General features: G+C 39.1%; 4 protein-coding genes across 5 annotated transcripts; all 4 read left to right on the top strand.

Moving 5' to 3' along the window:
• Nucleotides 1-337: 337 nt before the first annotated feature.
• On the top strand, nucleotides 338-5453 carry LOC137939192 (uncharacterized). The gene is made up of 3 exons (XM_068784409.1): nucleotides 338-1410; nucleotides 3968-4316; nucleotides 5025-5453. Exons 1-3 carry the CDS (start codon nucleotides 383-385, stop codon nucleotides 5289-5291), a joined length of 1644 nt encoding a protein of 547 aa, XP_068640510.1. The 5' UTR covers nucleotides 338-382; the 3' UTR covers nucleotides 5292-5453.
• Nucleotides 5454-5985: 532 nt separating this feature from the next.
• LOC137939010 (26S proteasome non-ATPase regulatory subunit 4 homolog) lies at nucleotides 5986-14045 on the top strand. Of its 2 annotated transcripts, none has more exons than XM_068784167.1 (11): nucleotides 5986-6074; nucleotides 6164-6277; nucleotides 6468-6573; nucleotides 7412-7526; nucleotides 7620-7832; nucleotides 7936-8242; nucleotides 9955-10090; nucleotides 10243-10346; nucleotides 10424-10492; nucleotides 13298-13382; nucleotides 13743-14045. In XM_068784167.1, exons 1-10 carry the CDS (start codon nucleotides 6063-6065, stop codon nucleotides 13340-13342), a joined length of 1221 nt encoding a protein of 406 aa, XP_068640268.1. In that variant the 5' UTR covers nucleotides 5986-6062; the 3' UTR covers nucleotides 13343-13382; nucleotides 13743-14045. The 2 variants fall into 2 exon arrangements, with proteins under 2 accessions (XP_068640268.1, XP_068640269.1); XM_068784168.1 differs by having other exon boundaries at nucleotides 7623-7832.
• Nucleotides 14046-15048: 1003 nt separating this feature from the next.
• On the top strand, nucleotides 15049-16396 carry LOC137938736 (actin-depolymerizing factor 5-like). Its single transcript, XM_068783759.1, has 3 exons — nucleotides 15049-15551; nucleotides 15641-15900; nucleotides 15987-16396. Exons 1-3 carry the CDS (start codon nucleotides 15531-15533, stop codon nucleotides 16135-16137), a joined length of 432 nt encoding a protein of 143 aa, XP_068639860.1. The 5' UTR covers nucleotides 15049-15530; the 3' UTR covers nucleotides 16138-16396.
• A 1323-nt stretch (nucleotides 16397-17719) lies between these two features.
• Nucleotides 17720-18184, top strand: LOC137939403 (uncharacterized). Its single transcript, XM_068784670.1, has one exon. The coding sequence runs from the start codon at nucleotides 17720-17722 to the stop codon at nucleotides 18182-18184; it is 465 nt and encodes a 154-aa protein (XP_068640771.1).
• Nucleotides 18185-20944: the final 2760 nt, after the last annotated feature.

Below are 20944 nucleotides of genomic sequence, written 5' to 3' on the forward strand. Positions count from 1 at the left end.
TGTCACGCGCACCTGTGCAGTCTTTATTAATAATCAAATAACGATCAACGACAGGACTTCTCTCAGGACCTCTAGAGTCGTGCCGCCGTCTCACCAAGGACATTTAGAATACATTCTTTGATCAAAATACCCATGTTGGATAGTCTATTTACCAAGGAGTCTCGTCTAATTACTCTTAATATGTGGTAGTGATCTTGCGATGTTTAATGGGTACAGCAATGAAGAAATGGGAGATTTCAGAATTGTGGTTTGGGTATTATCGTAATTTACCTTTTGTCTTCCTCATCGCACTGCGCTGCTCAGTTTGTTAATCATTTGATTGTCTTTGTAGATAGAACTGCCGAATTTTCTCTGATCCTCTGTTTCTCTGTTTCTCTCTTCCATGGGCAGCAGTAGCGCAGGAAGCGAGGAGTCTAAACTGCCCAATTTTCACGACCCTTCTTCTTCGCCTTCTCGTCCTCTTTTGTCCAACCCCCCTGAACACGAGGCGATCGAAGCGGATGCGCAGGATTACCCACAAATTACTTATAAGCATGGGTCGAGGACCTTTCAAGACCTCCCCTTTCTCTTTCTATTCATCCTGATATCGTTAGCCACCTTTGTGTTAGGCATCTTTGCTGCTGCCCATCACAACTCCAAATCTGGTGAACTCTCATCTTTTTATTACAACCAGACCACCAATTCGTGCCAGTTAGAAAATTCAACGGGTTACGGAGAATCCCTCGTTTCCCTGTCGTCGTCTTCTTCCTCTGTACTAGTGAAGAATTTGGTGTGGACCCTTGTGATTACTTTAATTCTCTCGGGTCCGGTCGCGTTGTTTGTACTTTGGTCTCTTAGACATTACACCAAACAGATCGTTTACGTCTCTCTTCCTTTCTTTGTCATAATTCCGTCCTTCTTTAATGTCTTTTGGTTCGTCACATGCACTGTCTCCTCCTCTTGCCGGGACGCCTTCCCCTTTGCATACCGAATCTTCGTTCTCCTGTTCATTTTCCTTGTTATTGGGATAATTGTGTGGATAATTATAACGAATTGGCATCGGATAGAATTGACTATTAGAGTCATACAGATTGGGGCTCACGCGCTTGCCAAAAACTTGGGCTTATTAGCTGTTCTTCCGGTTTTGAGCTTCGGGCTCTTGGTCTACTTTGTTCCGTTTGTTGTATTTTTGGTGTTTACGCCGAAGAACGGAAAGATCGTGCCGAAGTTGCACTCACATGGCGAGTATCACTGTGTATGGAAGCAAGACAGCTGGGTGCCCGCCTATTTTGCTCTGGCGATTATTACAATGGTCTGGTCTGCAGCCAGTATGGTGGAAGCTCAGGTGTATGTGATCAGTGGGACTATTGCACAATGGTACTTCTCGAAGGAGGGCTCTCGCCCCAGCCGTGGCATAAGGACTTCAATTAGGTGATTTACTGAACTTTTCTCTGTTTAGGTTCTTTCTGGAGCAGTTTTGCTGCTGAATTGTGAAACTGTGTTAAAGAGGCTGGTCTATGTAGGGGGAGTGGTAATTTCATGCATTTAGTCTAGCTGGTAACAGGTCTTAAGGGGTATTGAGTTGTGTCCTTAATTGGCCAAGCTACAGTGCGTTTATATCTCAGTTACAGTTTTGTTCTTAAATGGCCTGGCTACAGTGCTTTTAAATCTCCTCAGTCTTCTGCTATAAACATGTGATAGTGTTCTTGATTAGCCTGACTAAATCGCATTTACATCTCCTCAGCTATCCGCTTTAACATCTTAGTCGTGTTCTTAATTGGCTTGGCTACAGTGCTTTTACATCAGAGTTCCTTTTTTTTTCTATAAGCATGTGAATTGTGTTCTTAATTGGCCTGACTAAAGTGCTTTTACATCTGCTCAGTTTTCTGCTATAAGCATGTGAGTTGTGTTCTTAACTTGTCTGGCTTCAGTTATTAGTAATTGCTTCTACACTTGCCAAGCTGAATTTATAGAAGATTTCAGTCTATTAAAAGTGTAGAATAGATAGTGGTAGGGACACCACTCGTGTGCCCCGATTACTTGAGTATATGCTAGGAAGCATCGGACTATAGCTTGACCCACCACATTGTGGTTGGGTAGTGATTCATTTAGGATTAATTAGATGATGTTTTGTAATTTTATTATTCACATTTTGGATTGTTCTTAGGAGTAATTATTTCATGTGTTCAGGGGTATTTTTGTCATTTTGAATGATCAATTACGGTTTTGAGTTTCTATTTAAAGCTTGTAATGTTTTGAAATGAGGGAGAGTGGAAAAAAATTCCCTGACTACTCTCTCTTCTCCCCTCTCAGCCTTCGGTTCCTCCTCTTCTCCCTTTCGTCTTCTTCTTCCTCTTCCACTCTTCCTCCACTCATCAGATAGACCTTAAGTTGAGTTGGTCCTTCCTCATCAAGAACAAAGTCCTATCTCTGACTTAGTTAGCAATGTTGACTGCTTTGGAAGTACAAAACAAGAAAAGAGAGTGCATAAATAGAAAAGGTTGCCACTGCTTAAAATATATTACTTGGCCTCTTTCATTTCAAACACGTGGAAAAATTACAGTATCTCCAGCTGCTTGTTATCCCCTCATTAGTTTAAATAAGAAGGGAGTATTTCTTAATAGAGGTTAGAAAGTAATTGGCGGGTTATATTGCTTAGACTTAATATGCCGTCATCTTATGAAGAAAACAAGGGGTACCTTGGAGAACATTAGTTTTAGTACCTCATCAGATGTTCTTAAGGTGATTTTGTGAGATTGATTTTCTGGATGTACTGGTTTTACTTATCTTTTACTGAAGAAGAAAGGTAAACCTGGTGTAGAATGGAATAAGAAAATAACTGGGGGTTGCATACTTTATCATTTACACAGTCAAGTTTTCTGAAACATGATATATAGGTGCTTGATTCATGTAAGCTTTAAAAAAACTAAAAATTTATTGCACATGTTTTTTTTTTTAAATAAATGTGGTGCTTCTTCCTGACAGGATCTGATTGACAAGGCCAAGTTCAGGGATGGTGATTAGTTAAGTGCAGAATTCATCCTTCTTAAAACTAAGTAGAACTAGTGCTTGATCAGGAATTGTAGTTTAGTCTAAGTTTTTACTTTGATTCTCTTGTTGTCACCTTTCCTCTATAGAACGGAATTAGAGACTGTTATATATTTCAAAATTTAAGAGGTTTTGGGTTTTGGTGTGTAGACTTATGTTGGTGTCAGGATGTAGTATATATTGGTCGAGAAACATCTGACAGAAAAAGTGCTTGTATTATATGAAGAAAAATAAAAGATAGATGAACACAATAGGTGATCAGTATCTTCATTTTTTAAGACATTTTTTTATTATCTAAAAATCTTCTTTCTACATTTTCCACAACAGATGTCTTTTTCATCACGTCATCATTGGTAGATTAATGTGGTCCATTTGATTGAAGCAAGGGGAAACTTCCAAGTTAGATGTTTGGGAAGTGAAAAGGAGCATACCCATTTGATTAGGGTCTTACAGTCTATGTTCTAATCTGGGAGTCAGGCTCCAGAAATGAAGTAGATGTTAAATGGAAGTCATGATACATGATGAAATAGTTATTCCTTAGGAACCTTGGGTTGATAGGATGTCAATTTTGTAGGTCATTACAATATTGTTGTTGTTGTAACAGATCATACTGAGGCTTGTTGTTATTAAAGGTGGTGCAGATTTATATCCTCTTGTTGACTCTCCTGCTTTTTGTTTGCCTTCTTAGTTCTTCTGGGTTTTCATGGAATTGCAGTGGCCCTTCTACTTTCCCATATATTGCAGATAAAGGCTAGAAATGCTTGAGACCTGTTTACAAATCATATGATGAAAGAGAAAAGACATTTTTCCTTGTTTCTTTCTTCTTTTCTGAACCACATGACTCCATGTTCACTTGTTATGATTCTATTGGGTTTCTTGCAATGAATCTTTTTGTTTATCTTTTCTGATCAATTACTAATGCCTTGTTAACAAATAACAGAAATGCTTTTGGCCCCTCCTTTGGTACTATATGTTTTTCGGGCTTGATAATGGGTGCAGTCCGATTTGTGAGGGCTGTAGTTGATAGTGCTACACGAGAAGATGCTGCTCAAGGAGTGGTGAACCTCATAATACGGGTTTGCGCCGGTTTCCTTTTATCAGCAATTGATTTTCTCAACAAGTTCACCATCAACTTTGCTGCAATTACCGGTGAAGCCTACTGTTCTTCTGCGAAGATGACGTATGAGCTTCTGAAACGTAACCTGCTCTCTGCTGTCTTTGTGGAGACCATTTCTACTCGAATCCTCGCTGGAATTATTTTTATATTGTCAGCACTATATGCGATTGTGGTAAGTAAAACGGATCAAGACAACTTCTCTTCTCAACATAGTCTGCACAATTGATTAACTTGCATGGGTATGGCATGTAATGTTGAAAGATTCTGGACTTGTAATACGGAATTTCTTTTTCATTGCTAATGTGAAGTAAACCATCAAGTCTTCAGTAGAGGTTTGGATAAGCACAAGGTCACGCTGTCAGTGCCTGCCTTCATCTCTCAAGGATCATTAGACTGCTGATTGGATATTCTTGGCACTGCTTGCATAGTTTAAGGCCAGTCGATCAGTTCAGACTATTTTTTATTCAATTTTGGATACTGGTGTCCATCATTTACACACCTTGTAGATCTGTGGATGCCAAATAGTACATTTGGTGCTAAATCATGGTTAAGCAACTTGCCAGGTTGGCCTGAATTTGGGATGGAGCAAGGGGGGAGGAAGTGTACCTCCCTACTAGCCCCAAGTGTAGCCTATGGCCTTAGGAAAAGCGACCAGACTTGGGCAAAACCTGACCTGGATTTCACCGTTGCCGAGTTGGATCCTTGAGTCCATGTCACTTGGCCAAAAATGGCTTTTGCATCTCTTTTTATCATCCATTGATCCTCTTGACAAACGCAGATCATAGTACTATCATTCAGATCAGTTTTCCAATTTGCTCTGTTTTTCTAACTTATCTTCATGCCTCTAATTGTACTCTTATCTGCTCTGCAATTTGAACAGGCCTGTGTAATCCTTAAAGCAGCTAGTGCTCTTGGAGCTGAGGCATACGTCGTGGCAGCTCTTGCATTTGTATTGCTAATGGCAGTATTAGGTTACTTTGTGCATGTGCTTGAAAATGTCATAGAGACAATCTATGTGTGTTACGCAATAGACAGGGATAAAGGGGATGTCTTTAAACAAGAGGTTCATGAAGTTTATGTTCTTCTTCCCATCAGCAGACAGGATAGACATAACATACCTCCCGGCAGAAACCCTTTACTAGTGTGACTGTAACTGCACCTCTTCTGTAATTTATATAAACTCTTCCCTCCCAACCTCCAAATCTTTTGTGGGCATGAATGTTTTCAGTAGTTTTTTATTAAATTTTCACTTTGTAAAGAATCTGTATCATTTAGTTTTCTTTTACAAAATGAATGGAATATTTTTTTCTCTTTCCTCTTGAGCCAACAATGGCCGTTGTTGAAGACCAGATGGGTCTAGTTCTCAGCCATTTTGAATCAGTTCTTTTCTTCATCCCGCATGTCTGGAGCTCCGTGGAATCTACTGGGTGATGACTTCTCTGAATTTTGAAGCTTGAGGAGCAGGGAGGGTTCTTCCAATTGAATAACTTAATACATGGCCTCCATATAAACCCTTACAAAAATTCTAGTTATTAGCATGTTTACTGATCAAATATATGGTAATTCTAGATGTAAGTTTTTCTAAAAACCCTGGATAAAGAATGGGAAATCATCGAAGTATGATGGGGTGATCCAAGATGAAGAAGTTCTTATGGTTGTCCTATATAAACATTGATCAATAAGCTATTATAGGAAAAATAAACCAAAGAAGCATTAAAGTCTCAAGCAGTGATTCTGGGCCCATTTGACGAGACTCAAGTCTCAGGCCCACTTTCCTAAAAAAAAACCACTTTCTCCGCGAGTTTTTGAGAACAAATCGCTGCCCTCTCTCTCTCTCTCTCTCTCTCTCTCTCTCACAAGTAGACGTTCAAGACTCGTTTTTCTTCCTTCTACCTCGTTCCCTCCCATCACTGCAGCCATGGTTCTCGAGGTAAGCGAGCAATCGCAGTTCTTTCTCTGCAATCTATTCCTGCATCGAGTTTTCTGATCAAGACACTGTTTGCTGGTTTATGTGTTTAGGCGACGATGATCTGTATCGACAATTCTGAGTGGATGAGAAATGGGGATTATTCACCGACAAGGTTTCAAGCGCAGGCCGACGCTGTTAATCTTATTTGTGGAGCTAAAACTCAGGTATCTGGCCTTCGTTTTAAATTCGTTCTTTTAATTTTTCCGGAATGGATGAACTTAGGGTTTTAAGACCGTGGCTATTCTAGGCTGCGTTTCTCTGGTTTTCTATGTTTATGGTGCTTTGAAGTGTAGTGTAGGTTATTTATTTTGTACATCTGTATTCTCCTAAAGGAATGTAGTCGATGTTATGCAGTCTAACCCAGAGAATACCGTCGGTGTTTTGACAATGGCTGGTAAAGGAGTTCGAGTGCTGGTCACTCCCACTAGCGATCTCGGGAAGATTCTGGCGTGCATGCACGGTATTTTCTTTTGCTTTTTCTTTGTTGAAAACCTCCTTCGAGCGTTCCTATTTTATATTTTTATGCGAATAATGCGGGCAGTGGCAGTTAGAATTTTCTCGGTAGTTATTTTCCATGTAATTTATCTTTCATGTAGTCCTAATCCTTTATGTATTGTTGAGCGTCTTGGAGCTTGCCTTTATTGTGTATGCTCTAATTGATTGGTGCTAAATTATACTATACCTGTTAGTGTTTTTTAAGTGGATTTTAGTTCGATATGTTCCCTTTGTACTCTGGGCTGCTCCTTTTGCAGTTTTTTTAGGTTTTCAACTCAATGTTTTTTCTAAGAACAAAGGCAGTACCATCCGTATTATCAAGAACCCTAAACCCTATTAACAAGAGCGAAGGGGAAAATACCACTGATTTGTTATTTTGGATCAGTGGGGTGGTTAAAATCATCAAATAGAGGCGCCAAATTTATTTGTATTTTGTTTATTTTATTAATGAGTAGAATGGACTCAGGGAACTGAACTAGTGAGTTGAACTACATCAGAGAACAATTTAGGTATATTTCTTCTTAAGTGAATCAATGACCATGTAATGGACACTGCTAATTCTAGTATGACTTAGGTTTACTTTTGATAGGCCCTAGTGGTTTCTTTAGCTATATTCACAGTCTGAGGTATAAATATTCTTCTTTTTGGGCTTAATGTTGTAAATATGTCCTCAAGGGCTGCTGACATGCATATATCATTTAGCTAGCTTTTGAATGTTGAGCTATCTCTTTTCTATTTGCTTCCTTGTCCTACTTATGGTGGGGTTATCTCCATCATGAAGATCCTTTTCTTCTTACATGTAGGCTTGGAAATTGGTGGTGAGATGAACTTGACAGCTGGAATCCAGGTTGCTCAGTTAGCTCTTAAGCACCGTCAGAACAAAAAACAGCAGCAGCGGATTATAGTTTTTGCTGGAAGGTAGGTGTACTTTTCAAAAAATATTTTTCTGCCTATTGTATTTTTCATATCCTCTTAGGGCTGCAATGCTTAAATTTCTGCTTGTCCTTGTAGCAGTCCAGTCAAATATGACAAGAAAGTATTGGAGACAATTGGGAGAGAGTTGAAAAAGAATAGTGTTGCCCTTGATATTGTTGAATTTGGTGAAGAAGATGATGGGAAGCATGAAAAGCTGGAGGCCCTTATTGCTGCTGTGAACAGAAATGACAGCAGCCACATTGTTCAAGTCTCTCCAGGCCAAAATGCTCTTTCTGATGTTCTCTTAACGTAAGTGATACTAATTTCATTTGCAGTTTAATTTAGACGTTTTAGGTGCTTTTAGTTTTACTGCATGTCCTCTACATGATATTTTTTATCTTTTTATGTGCAGTACCCCTATATTCACCGGAGATGGGGAGGGAGGAAGTGGTTTTGCTGCAGCTGCTGCAGCTGCTGCCGCAGGTGGTGGTGGTTTCGATTTTGGTGTGGATCCAAACTTAGATCCTGAGCTGGCTCTTGCTCTTAGGGTTTCAATGGAAGAGGAGAGAGCAAGGCAGGAAGCTGCAGCAAAAAAGGCTGCAGAAGAAGCTGCAAGGGAGGAAAAAGGAGGGGAACAGGCTTCGAGTTCTCAGGATGCCGCCATGGCTGAACCTGTTACTACTTCAGATCCTGGGGATAATAAAAGAAATGAGCTAACGGTAATTTCTATGGTTACATTTTGTCATGGAATTTTTACTCTTTTCAGCTATTTGGATGCAGCATGGTTGATTTGCGCGCGTGTTCTAATGAAAATGATTTAGCTTGATAACTAGATTAGTAAAGAATATATATATTCACGCTGATCTGATTTTATAGAAAAGCGTGTATAGGGACTGAATTTGATTAAAAAAAGGGAATGAAGCATTAAGTCAGGAGATTATTTATAAATTGAAGTTTGTGAAAATTTAAACTGTGAAGAGAAATGATAATTTTTTGATGGATTATGCTGTCATCAAATAAGTCAGGTGGAAGAAGAGGAAAGAGAACTAGGATATGATCAGTTAAAATAACTCTTCCATCAATAATCAAGGATACAAAGAGCTAGATACTGACCATCATATGATGGAACCTGAGTTGTATATTACCTGTTATTTGACTCTTTAGTACTAACATAGCACTGGGCTTTTACCTAATGATAATTCTGTGGCTGACTCCTTTGCTAAGAACGGGGTTACCCTTCAATCCCTAGTTGTCATGGGAAACCCGCTAGCTTAAGGTTGCTTTGTTGCTCTTTTTCTTTGCCCTAATTTAATCGAACTTTTTTTTCTAAAAAATATCACTGGTTTTTTTTTATGAAAGTTTAGAAAATGGAAGGGGAAGTGCAATTGCATCCAGTGGATGATAACACATCTGGTGATTGATATGCACATGTCATCTTTTGAACAAAATTACAGAATATGAATACTCCAGCAGTTGCAGATCTGTGCTTTTTAATTTTAACTTTTTTATGAAAGTTTCTAAAACACTTCTATCAGTGCTTTTCTTTGTATTAAATTTCCATGGTGAAATGTTATGTTCAGTTCTTCTTTGCACAACTACATTTTCAAAAAGTTTGTTCTGCTGAGAACCAATTCTTATTTATTATTCATTTTTATTTAAAGAAAGAGACAATAACGACGGCACTGGCTAAGTCTATACTATTGTTTTTTTTTATTGTTGTTTGGAGGAGTACATGGTTGTTTCTTAAACAGTTGAATATTCTGTTTTAAATTCCACTATATCTGGGTAAATCAAACATCAATCATCAATTTCAAATGTTCACTGAGAAGTGAATACAAGTTTGTCTATAATTTTTGCACTAGAGTTGGTTATTTTGCCGATTGAATATTTGGCAGTAAATTTTGTTTAATTCTTTTGTGTTTGTCTAATTTTCTGAGAGTGCAATCTGTAGTAATCTTGTTGTGGTAATATTGATGAACATGTTGATATTCCTAAGGTTTAGAAGAGCACCCACCATTTTCCAGAAATTATTTTAGCCAATTTTCCTAGAAGACAGGTATAGCATCGGAGGTTTTTTTTTTTTTGCCAGTAGTCTATACCTAGAACAGATATTTCTATATGTATTTTTTTTTTCTTAAAAGGTTAAATGTTTCAATAGGAGATCAAAATAGTTGCTTTTTTTTTTTTATTTCTCCTGTTGTATCAAGGCAGAACAGATGTCCTATAAATCTTCTGCAAGTAATCTTTATGTGGTGACATAGAGAGCTATGGATGGATTTTTTTTGACAATTCTGTTGTAATAAGTTTGACCTTTGTCATGTAGTGGTCATTTGATTCATCCTTTGAACATGTGTTTTCTCCCATGCTAAAATCAATTATTTCTATGTGCAAGAGCACAATTCTTAGTTAAACTTTATTGAACATATTGTAGGATTACGAAACAGCCTTACTAGAGCAGGCCCTTGCAATGTCAATGGATGACCCTAGGTCTAATCAATCTGGGGGTGCTGCTGTGGGAGACACAGATATGTCAGAGGCTACAGCAGATGATCAAGAATTGGCTTTTGGTATGTTTTTATGCTCCTCAAATGGTTCATGTATCTGATTTATTTTCATAGCTTGAATGATGTTTAGAAGGTGACTGACTTATATGTATTAATGTACACTGATGTCTTGAAATTTTTGTAAGTGCTGATTTATATGTGTATCTTTTCTGCAGCCCTTCAGATGTCTGTTCAGGACACTGCAAAAGATCAGCCTTCCCAGTCAGAAATGAACAAAGTCTTGGGAGACCAATCTTTTGTATCATCCATTCTTGCCTCAGTATGTATTTTGCCTATAATAATCCAGCTAATTCTAACTTCCAAACTGGTACACACTGATATAATATGCTATTGCAGCTCCCAGGAGTTGACCCTAATGACCCATCAGTGAAGGACTTACTTGCTTCTTTACAAGGTCAATCAGAGGTGAGTCTTTTGAATATCTACCAAGTAATGTTAATCTTTACTGCTTTACATGTCACCCAGGTATACAAAGAATGTCCCAGTTTTGCAGATTGTGGGATGAGACATAAATGTGAGGCTTTCAGCTTTTTGTGGTGTTAGTGACGTCATTTTTGATACACTGAATAGTAAGGAGACATATGAGCCATGCCCTACATGGTCTCAGAATCTCTATATGAATCATTCACATGTGGGTTCCTCCATATTGACAGGGAGCACCATTTTTCAGTCCCCTCATGTTATAAACTGTAATTGTACTACCAAGTTCATTTATCTCATGAATGAAAATTTTCTACTGATGAAATATTCCTATTCCTTCTATCTAAAAAAATGAAAAAAAGAAATAATATGTGAATCATTCACATGTGGGTTCCTCCATATTGACAGGGAGCACCATTTTTCAGTCCCCTCATGTTATAAACTGTAATTGTACTACCAAGTTCATTTATCTCATGAATGAAAAGTTTCTACTGATGAAATATTCCTATTCCTTCTATCTAAAAAAATAAAAAAGAAAGAAATAATATCCACATTGCATGGCTTCGTTCTTCTTTAAATAATTTCTTAGCAAAAACTACCATTTGGAACATATCACTTGATGGATTGTTGTTAAATTCTTCGTTTTTTTGGAAAAAAAGTATTAGTGCATACTGATAAAGAATCAATATGCAGTTATGCTCTTTGAGTTTCTACAATCGGTTTCCGTAGACAGGAGCGGCCAATTTTATCGTTTTGAAGAGTGGATATTCCACGTGATCAAGATTATGCTATTTCTAAGAATTGGTTGAACACGGCAGTGGAAGATGGTTATGGATGCTGTGCTCCTCTACTGCTTATTAGTGTAGACCATTAAGTTTTTTTTTTTTTCTTTTCTTAAATGGTGGTTAGCTTTTATTGCTTTAAAAATTACATGAAGACGGACAAGATTAAGATACAACAGGAAGGAAGTCTCCAACCAATATGGCTGGACACACTCTCCTTAGCCAATACGTCCAAATTACTATTTTACATCTCTCAGTGCATGCTGCCAAGAGACAACTAGTGAACTTCATAAGAATTTCAAAATTCATAAGTGTAACCAAACTGCCAGGGGGGAGGGGGGGCTTCATCCAATGGATTACTACAGCTGAATTGCCTCCCATTAGCTCTAGGATTGAGAAGTTCTGCTTTTATGGTTTCAGGCCTTGAAGTTGTGCCTTAATTTCTTCAGCAGAGTCGGTTATCCTAATAAGACCTGAAAATGATAGAAGAATAGTACTCTCATGGTCTCTAATAATTCCTCCTATACCTGTGGGACCACGATTGCAAAATGAGCTACCATCAAAATTGATCTTAAGGGAGCTAGGCAAGGATGGTTTGCCAGTGAGTGAGATGAGATAAACTTGAGGGGAGAAAGTGGCCATTAATCTCCATTGCCTTTTTCTCTAAAAAAAAAAAAGAAAAAAAATCCATTGCCTGCTAATGGTTTAAAGGGGGAGGGTGGAGCAAGGCCTTTATATTTTTTGGCCCAAATAAATTTATTTGGAAGAGGTGGTGGTGGATCTGTTAAAAGTCTTGCTGTTACAATCTTTGAAAAGAACCAGGGGACAGCTGCAATTGCTTTTTTCCACTGGTCGTACTTGCAACCGGTAAATTCCAAGTGAATTATTGTGCATTGTAATCTGGTAAGAGGAGGGGGAGTAAATGTGGACACCAAATTTATTAAGATTGAATAGCTGAAAGGATTTTGCAGCATTAAGTGATCTAGAGTTTCTTCTTCAGAATTGCATAACTTGTAAAAGGGTTCGATGAGGCAGCCTCTTTTTTGGCAATTCATCACAATTTTGGACTTTTTTATGGGCTGCTGTGCAGATGAAGTGGAGAAAAGGCATGTTCAAAATCATCGTGTTTGGTTCCTGGATTCTACTGGCCTTATTACCTCCGCTTCTCTATAATACCACCTGTTGGAATTCTCTCCTCATGCCCAGTGTATCCTGGGTATGGAAGCTTTTGGGCCACAAAAAGTATTTCATTTCTTATGCACAGCAGCACACATGTAAATACTGACATGTGACAAATTACAAAGGCACAGTTGCCTGATTGTTAATTCTGCAGAGAAAACAGTAGATTCCATGATGCTTCACTGCTCCTTTAGTTTCTCAGTGTGGGGGGCGATTTTTTGCAAATTTCGAGTTCCGAGATGTGTACCTTCCTCCTATCTGGGTTTCATTGCTCAATGATCTTCTTACAATTTGCCAGTATTTGGCCAACACCAGTGGGAGGCTTCTTCCATTGATGATGTCCTGTATTTCTTATGGGATGAGGAAACAAGTGGACCTTTAATCAGAGCTCTTCTTGGACTGATGGTCTTATGGAGAGGCTGTTGTATAACATACTGATTTGGACTGGTATCTTTAAGGGTCTTCCTCTTAAACTGAATTTTGATGGTTGTTCAAGGGGCAATTTGGGCCCTGTGTATTTGGGGCCAACTGTTCACTCTCTTTTATATGTTCTTGAAACCTCGTAAAAAAATGCCATTGAAAAATTTACGTTTATAACATTTTCAAAATAAAGTTCTACTTGTGTTAGGAACAAAGCCCAAGAAAGTTCCATTTATGTTTTTAGATTCCATCAGCATTCTGTGAGGCAAATACTACCTGACATTTCGATCATTCACCAGATTTGACCTATTTTCAGATCTTATATGAGGCTCATGTAGGTTTTAATGCCACAATGTCTTTGTTCTTCATACTAAATGATACTTGGTTTCTTTTCCTTGTTTAATACCAGCAAAAGAAAGATGAAGATCAGCCACCTAAAGAGGAAGAGAAGTGATGGTATACTCAGCCTGCCTGCACATGGATTGGATTGAATGGTAAGTTATATTGAACACCTCAGGACCGTAAGTTATATTGCAAATCAGTAGTTACACACGGAAAAGTGTTATCCTATGTCTAGCTTAGGTTCTTCATTCAGTTCTAATTTAACATAAAAAGAGTTTTAAGGGTTATAATTTTGCTTGCTTGGTCATATTATGGATCCTCGAGTTCAGGGCGCCTGTATGTCCGTTGCTTTTTCATTGCTACGTTCATATCTTATGCTTTTCACAAAATTTGACCTATTAAAGCCAACCTATATAAAGAAGTAAAGAAAAGATAATATTCTTCTGTCGGTGGATGCAGTTTCTTATTCATCTTGGGATCCATCTCAGCATTTTATCCTTTTGTTTTGACAGGTCTGCTCTAGCTTGCAAAGAACTTGGGAGTTATGGAACAATCTGAAGGATGGATGTCCGATCAGTCGAGGATTGGAGGCATGGATTGAATACAAATGTTTGTATGTTTTCTATTAATCCCCAACAAGATTTTTCTTGTTAATTATACTCTTGTTCTGGAGTCTCATAGCAGGTGATGGCGGACAATGCTTCTATGTTTAAGCTTATCACATTTGTTCCTAGTTTGGGATATTAGATACAAATATTTGCATGATACTGAAAACAAGTAATCAATTTCAACGGGTATTTCTTGTCAGTGAGAGTGTGAATTGTGGTCTAATTATAAAGAAAACCTAAACCTGACGTAGTTATTGGATCAGGAGGTCTCCGGCTTCTTATAAATAGAAAAAAAAACAAAAAATTAAAGTAAGCTTTCCATGATTATTCTCCACTAATGTCAGGTCAAATGTATACTGCAGTGATATAATTCATGTAATTGTCTATATTATGATGAACTGTTTGGGTCATATAGTCTCTATCTACTTAAACAAATCAGAGAAGAGATATCGTGTGATCCTAGGCACCTTCCCAGCGCGAATCCTCGCAAAGCTCCACCCACTTGGAAACAGCGAAACCAGATCAAATTACGAAGCAAGAAAAGCCGCGCTCGTCTCTATCCACAATCAACAAAGTCAAAAATCTCATGTTCCCGGCACGCATTCAGGTGGAAGAGCCAGCATGTCTCCTCACTCTCCCTCATCTGCTTGGACTTTTCCGACCAGTTTTTGAGTTTTAGCGTTTGTAGAGACCCCCCTGACTCCTTGATTCTCCCGTCAAACTCACCTGTCCAGAAATCTTTTCATTTTCTTCTCAATAATTTCTCTCTCTCTCTCTCACTCTGCATGTTCCGAGGCTGGATTTAGGAGTTGAGAATTGGGCTACGAGCTAGCGTTTATCGTCTGGTCGTCTCAACGTGGGTAATAAGGGGATGCTTGTTTCTTGGTATTAAGAAGCTTGCAAAGGTAGCTACATCAACCTTGGAAAACCCAAGTGATTACTCTGCAAGAGGTGAGTCTTGCTACGTTAATTTCACATGTTTTCATGATTAGAGTTACATGTGGCTCCAAAATATGAACTTTATATGGCCTCAATGAATCTATCTGAAGGTTGCACTCGGAGAATTGATTCATCATTTCCAAAAATCTTAGTTGACTCAGTGCCTTACTTGAGTGAGTTCCTTTCTTCTCTTTTTTCTAATGCCTTTTGAATATATATATAAGGTGTGAAGGCTCTTTCTTTCCCTTCCTTTTACGCAAAGGTATAAGAGATAAAGATCAGCGGATGTGATTGAGACTCCAGGTGGGCTCATTCTATGCTGGGTCCATACATAAAAGGGATAGTGATTGGATGCTAAATATGGTTCTCCTCCTCATACCCTACCGAAGATGCCTTTGTTTATGACCTGGAGCTGAGCTGAATCAAACGAAGGGCAGCAGGTCCTACAGCTAACAAACATCCTATGATCTAAAAACAGAGCAGTTGGGTCAGATTGTCACATTTGCACACTCCATCAAGGGTGAATGGTGCAAAGACAAAAGGGTCTCACCCTTCTTCAAAGTCACCCTACCCTCCCAGCAGGGACCGGCCGGGCATTTCATCAGAGAACTTGGGCCCTTCTTTCACATTTTTCAATGCCTACTTTTTCTTAATAATCCTATTTTTAATGCATGTGTACTTGGGAAGCTCTTCCTATATATACAGCTCCAAGTCCGACACTCTGCAACACAGAAACACCTCCGATTGACGATCATGGCGATGGCTTTCAAGATGGTAAAAAACATCAGTTTCAGCATCGGGATGTTGTCTTCCAGATGGGGTTTTTCTCCTTTCACTGATTTATTGGTTCTTTATGTCTTTAGGCGACTACGGGCATGAGCGTCACCGACGAGTGCCGGAACTCGTTCATGGAGCTGAAGTGGAAGAAGGTGCACAGATACATCGTGTTCAAGATCGACGAGCGATCCAAGACCGTCACGGTCGACAAGGTCGGCGGACCAGCGGCGAGTTACGACGATCTCGCCGCTTCCCTCCCCGACGACGACTGCCGGTACGCCGTCTTCGATTTCGATTTTGTCACGGTCGACAACTGCCAGAAGAGCAAGATCTTCTTCATCGCGTGGTTAGCCCTCCAACAAACTTAATTCCTTCAATCCCACTCTTTTCTTTATCGTGGGAGAAACATAAATCATGGGTTTCGTTTTGCAGGGCTCCGAGTGCTTCCAGGATCAGAGCAAAGATGCTGTATGCGACGTCGAAGCATGGGTTGCGGAGAGTTCTGGATGGAGTTCACTATGAATTGCAGGCGACTGATCCAACTGAGATGGGTTTCGAAGTCATCAAAGACAGAGCCAAATAGTTTCGATCTTCTCACTGAATTTAATAACTTTTGTCGGTTTAGAAAAAAAAGGGGGAGTGGCCTCAGATCCAAGCCTTGAAAAGAAGCTCGATCGATCAACTGTTTCTTTCTTTTTCTCTTTTTCTTTTTTCAGCTTAAACTTTACGCACTCCACTAATCACCTGTAATAAAAACTGTTCTACTGTGTTATCTCAGAATTACATTAACAGCGATCGAGTAGGGTGAGGAAGATAGGTTTTCCATCTTCTGTATTGGGATATCTACGTAATTTGATCTTCTATTTATTTACAGTTGATGTTTGTTTCGGTCAATATTGCTCCATATTTACAGTTTATGTTGATCAAATACAAGTGAAGCAAAGTTTAATTTCTCCTCATCTAAACCTTCATCTTGATCCATAAAAAAACAAGAATGATAGAAAGAGGAAGATTGAGTAGAATGAGAGGCATCGTCAATCTTTCACTATTCTTTTCCAATCTTCAGAGATTTTAGGCAGAGAAAGACTCTATTATTGCTTCCACTAGAAAGCTTCACATCGGCCTCTATTTGTGGGTGATGATCATGTAACCTACCTTTTTATTGATCATTTCCATTACCACCTCTACACTGATCATCGTTGACTTGTAGCTCCGATTAATTCCATCATCTTATCTCCTTTTAAGAGATTAGCCCTCCTATTAATTTATGAGCTAATATCTTCTGTTTTCTTAGGCCCTCTTAGTGTACTTGATTGAAAATTTATGTCCTAGAAAAAGCTAGAATATGATAAAATCCTATTAGTGTCTTACTAGAAGGAAAATTAAATGGACCTGTTAGTGTCTTTTCCAAGGAAATAAATTGAAATTAATAATCAATCTCATGTATTACCATACTTATCCGATAAATTTTTAGTAAAATAAAATATTAAATACAAAATTGTTTTGTGCTGAAAATATCACAACGTTAATCGTCAAATACTTATTCAAAAAAATTTCATATGGTTTTCTGGCCCCATCTCGGGAGGATGGTAAGAATTTTCAGCTAAAAAAGTATTAAAGAACATGAAGCACTAATGGTCACTAAAATCGTATTTTCATTAGAAATGTCGTTCCAACTTTTTTTGGGAAAAAGGCACTAACAGTGCCTTAGACTCTCACTTTTTCAATTTTAATAAACTTCAGTTTGTCCTATAAGAATAAATTGAGAAACATGAATCGAACATTTAGTTCTTGAGGGATTTGGGTCATTGTAGCTATTAAATTGTGACCTTAAAAGTTGTATGGGTTCAATCTCTAGTAAATTCTCACATTCCATCTCCACTAGCAAGCTTTGAATAAGTTTGTAGATGAAGTAAGAAATGAATTAATCTTAAATACTTTTATTAGGCCCCTGCAGCGGAGGAAGCAATGTTCCCGCGTCACCTTTGAAGACATCAAATTTTCCCCAGGGTTTAGGGTTTAGGCCCCTTCAGCGGAGGAGCAAGTCCGCTTCTGTGCCCTGCAACCCCCCGTCTCTTCCATGCTTCGTCCGGGTTCGACCATTAACGAAGATCTACACGCATTCTGAGTGGTTTCACCCTTGAAGACTTTTGATCACTCTCATCATGTCATCGCCATTGACTGACGACCCCAAATCAGGAACCCTAGAAGAGGAGGCCGCAGCGACATCAGTACCTGCTTCTTCGGACCAGTCCGATACCGCCAATAGCGAAGCGGAGCCGAGGGGCGATAGGGTGGGGGAGGAAGAGGAGGAGGAGGAGGAGGAAGGCGAGTGTGGGTTCTGTTTGTTCATGAAAGGCGGCGGTTGTAGTGAAGTCTTTATTGCGTGGGAGAATTGCGTCGACGAGGCTGAGAAGAACAAGGAAGATATGGTGGAAAAGTGCTTCGAGGTCACTGGTAAGCTTAAGCAGTGCATGGATGCACATGCTGATTACTACGAGCCTATACTTCGCGCTGAGAAAGCTATGGAAGAAGAGGCTGAGCGGCAGGTTAGGGAAGAAACAACTCAGAAATCAGGGACTGAAGCGGCCAGGGAAACGGAGAAGAAGCCAACTCTGGGAGAGAAATAAAGGATGTCTTTTTTTGGGAAAAAATTGCTTTTACTACTATCTAATTACGATTTTTGAGGATTCGCGAGGTAACCTGTGAGATCCCAAACCTTTTTTGTTGTTCTCTGTAAGGGAATAAGCGGCTGATGATTTGTAGCCATCAAACCTGTTGTTAAAAACCGATTCATTAGTTTGGATACCTTCTTTTATTTAGAGAAGAAGGTTTAAATCTGTTATTTAAGGTTAAGATCTTTTGTCTTAACCTTTTGGGAGTGTTGACAAATTATATCTTGTACCCTTTATTCGTGGGATCAGCATGTTGATCAAGGTTAATACTTGAAGCTGCTGTCAGTATTATGTGCTTAGAATGTTCAGATTAAACTGCTTGACATCATTCTCCTGATACAGATTTCAGGGAACGTTCAGGCTTGCCACCACCCATGTTATCCTGCTTGTTGATAAATTCTGGTTGTTTTCATTCCTTATGCAACTATTTCTTTCTTACCACTAACAGTTAAAAGTTAGACAACTTAGAAAACTGTATTTAGTCAGGCCGACCCTCACGCTAAGGAAGGGGTTTTTCTCCAATACCTTGTTGTGAATGTCCCCCCTTCCTAGCTCTTTGTTTCTTTCTTTTTGAATAAAATTCTCACCAAGAAATGATAATTTCTGTCTTGCATCTTGGTGTGCTTCTAAACTTAGAATCTATAGTTGATGATTGATGGGAGCTGCTTTTGTTTGTCTGAAACAAATCATCTTCCCTGAAATTTTTTGTCCAGTGTGTGTTAGTTGTAATTTCTTCTATGAAATTTTTTGTCCAGAGTATTCCAAGTTCAGCTGCTCACAACTCAAGAGGAGTCTGTCCTCAGTCTCATGTCTTGGTCCAATGATTGACATTCCTTCTCTTCATTGCTGGGAGAATAATAAGATCCATTGTTTGTTTGATTCAACATCCTGGTTTCTGTACAAATTTGACTCACTGCAACAAAATCCCAGATCATCTGCTGCTGCAGACGACGAGGCTTTCTCATATAGTCTGCCTATTCATACCAAGTTCGCATTGCACCTTGGTGATTGATTCAGTTTCAGTGTTTATTTTCAAATTTGAAAACTGAAACAATTGAGGTCTTTTGTTCATCTGGCTTATGCAGTGCAAGTGGTTCATGGTGATTTCACCTTGATGAGACAACCAAACCTTTAAGCCAGACCAGTGGTTGTGAAGTATAGAGAGTGCTTAAACATTCAGAAGGCTCTCATTCTCTGGTTCTATGGCCGGAGTCATAGCCTGCTCCATTTTTACAAAATGCATCTGACCCTACAACTTTGATTAATGAAAGTGGATGGATTAATTAGGTCTGTGACCCAGTTCCTCTTCAGGATAAAAGGAACTGGAAGATAGTGGATCTGGGTTTTTTCCTGCGTCACCTTTATATTTTACAAACTCCTCTATTGCCTCTGAGTTTGATTTATCGTGATTGACTCCAACAGAAACCAGCTGATCAGGTTCTAAAACATCAAAGCCAGTGATGGAAGAAGATGTTTCAAGCTAAGAAAGTTTTGGAACTCATGTTTGGTAGCAACATCATAGAGTGGAGAGATGAATGGTGATCGCTTTCACCGGAGTGTGGGGAACCCTGAGCTGGTGCACTCCATAAACCTCAAAGGAAATCTTCTAAAAAAAAAGGTACACTCCACTATCTCCAAAGACACCTTTCTACTTTCTAGTGCCAACAGTTGGGAGGGTCTTATCAGATGTTTTCATATAAGCATTAGGAGTCTAGTCAATTTTGATTAATCTGAAACTTAGTGAAAATATAGGATTTTTCAAACCAAGCCTGGTTTCACAATTTAGAACTGATCCATTCACTTTGAAGTTTCTTTATATTTGTGAGAATTGTTATTTAATAGTTTCCAATGATTATAAACTACGAGACCAGACCTCGATCGTAAGACCAGACACCCTTTCTTAATAACAACTCATTGTCGTTCTTTTCTGATGAATTTTTCTGGTCATAACCAAACTAAGTCTTCAAACATTAGATCCAGTGTCTGCATTATCTATTCATTAATTTCACTGTTCAATTTTAAATTAGGATATAGTATTAAACTAACAAAACTTGAGCCATGACACGTTTGGTACTGAAATCCTTCTTAATCGAGGAAGTGCATTTGTCTAGAGATTTTCTATCAGATACTGCCTAGGCTTAAGAAGAAACTGAACCAGGGGTGAAGCCTTCTCCATGATATGCTGAACCTTGCTGCTCAGAGAGGAGGATGGATCCTTTTACTCGATGAACACATGAAAGAGTAACTCATATATGTTTTTGGCTATAAGGCAATCAATGGAGACTTGGAGACATTCATACTGGTTATACCCTTGAACTCTTGATTGTTGCGATTGACCGGGGTCCCCTAGAGCAGGAAACCCAGCAGAGGATGCAGCAACTTCCAATGGGGAAAGGGAGATGATCAGGGGAGTGAACTGTGACCGGGGAAGGGGAGGAGGAAGAGGAAGGCGAGTGTGGATCTAAAGAAGAGTGCTTTGCGTGGGAGAATTGCCGACAAGAACAAGGCCGACACGATTACTACGGGCCATAACTCCAGACGGAGAAAACCATGGCAGAAGAGGCCGACCGGCAGTTGAAAGAAGAAAAAGCCCAACAGTCGGGGACAAACACGACGGGTACAGACATGGAAGAAGGCGTTGAACAGCAGGTGAATGAAGAAAACACACATCAGTCGGGGACACATGCAAGAGAGGACTGGGAGGAAGAGACAGGT

The sequence above is a fragment of the Aristolochia californica genome, unplaced genomic scaffold (assembly GCF_029961685.1).
Source record: "Aristolochia californica isolate CCGP_79_NKW_82.1479 unplaced genomic scaffold, dmAriCali1.0.hap1 SCAF_8, whole genome shotgun sequence".
NCBI lineage: Eukaryota > Viridiplantae > Streptophyta > Magnoliopsida > Piperales > Aristolochiaceae > Aristolochia > Aristolochia californica.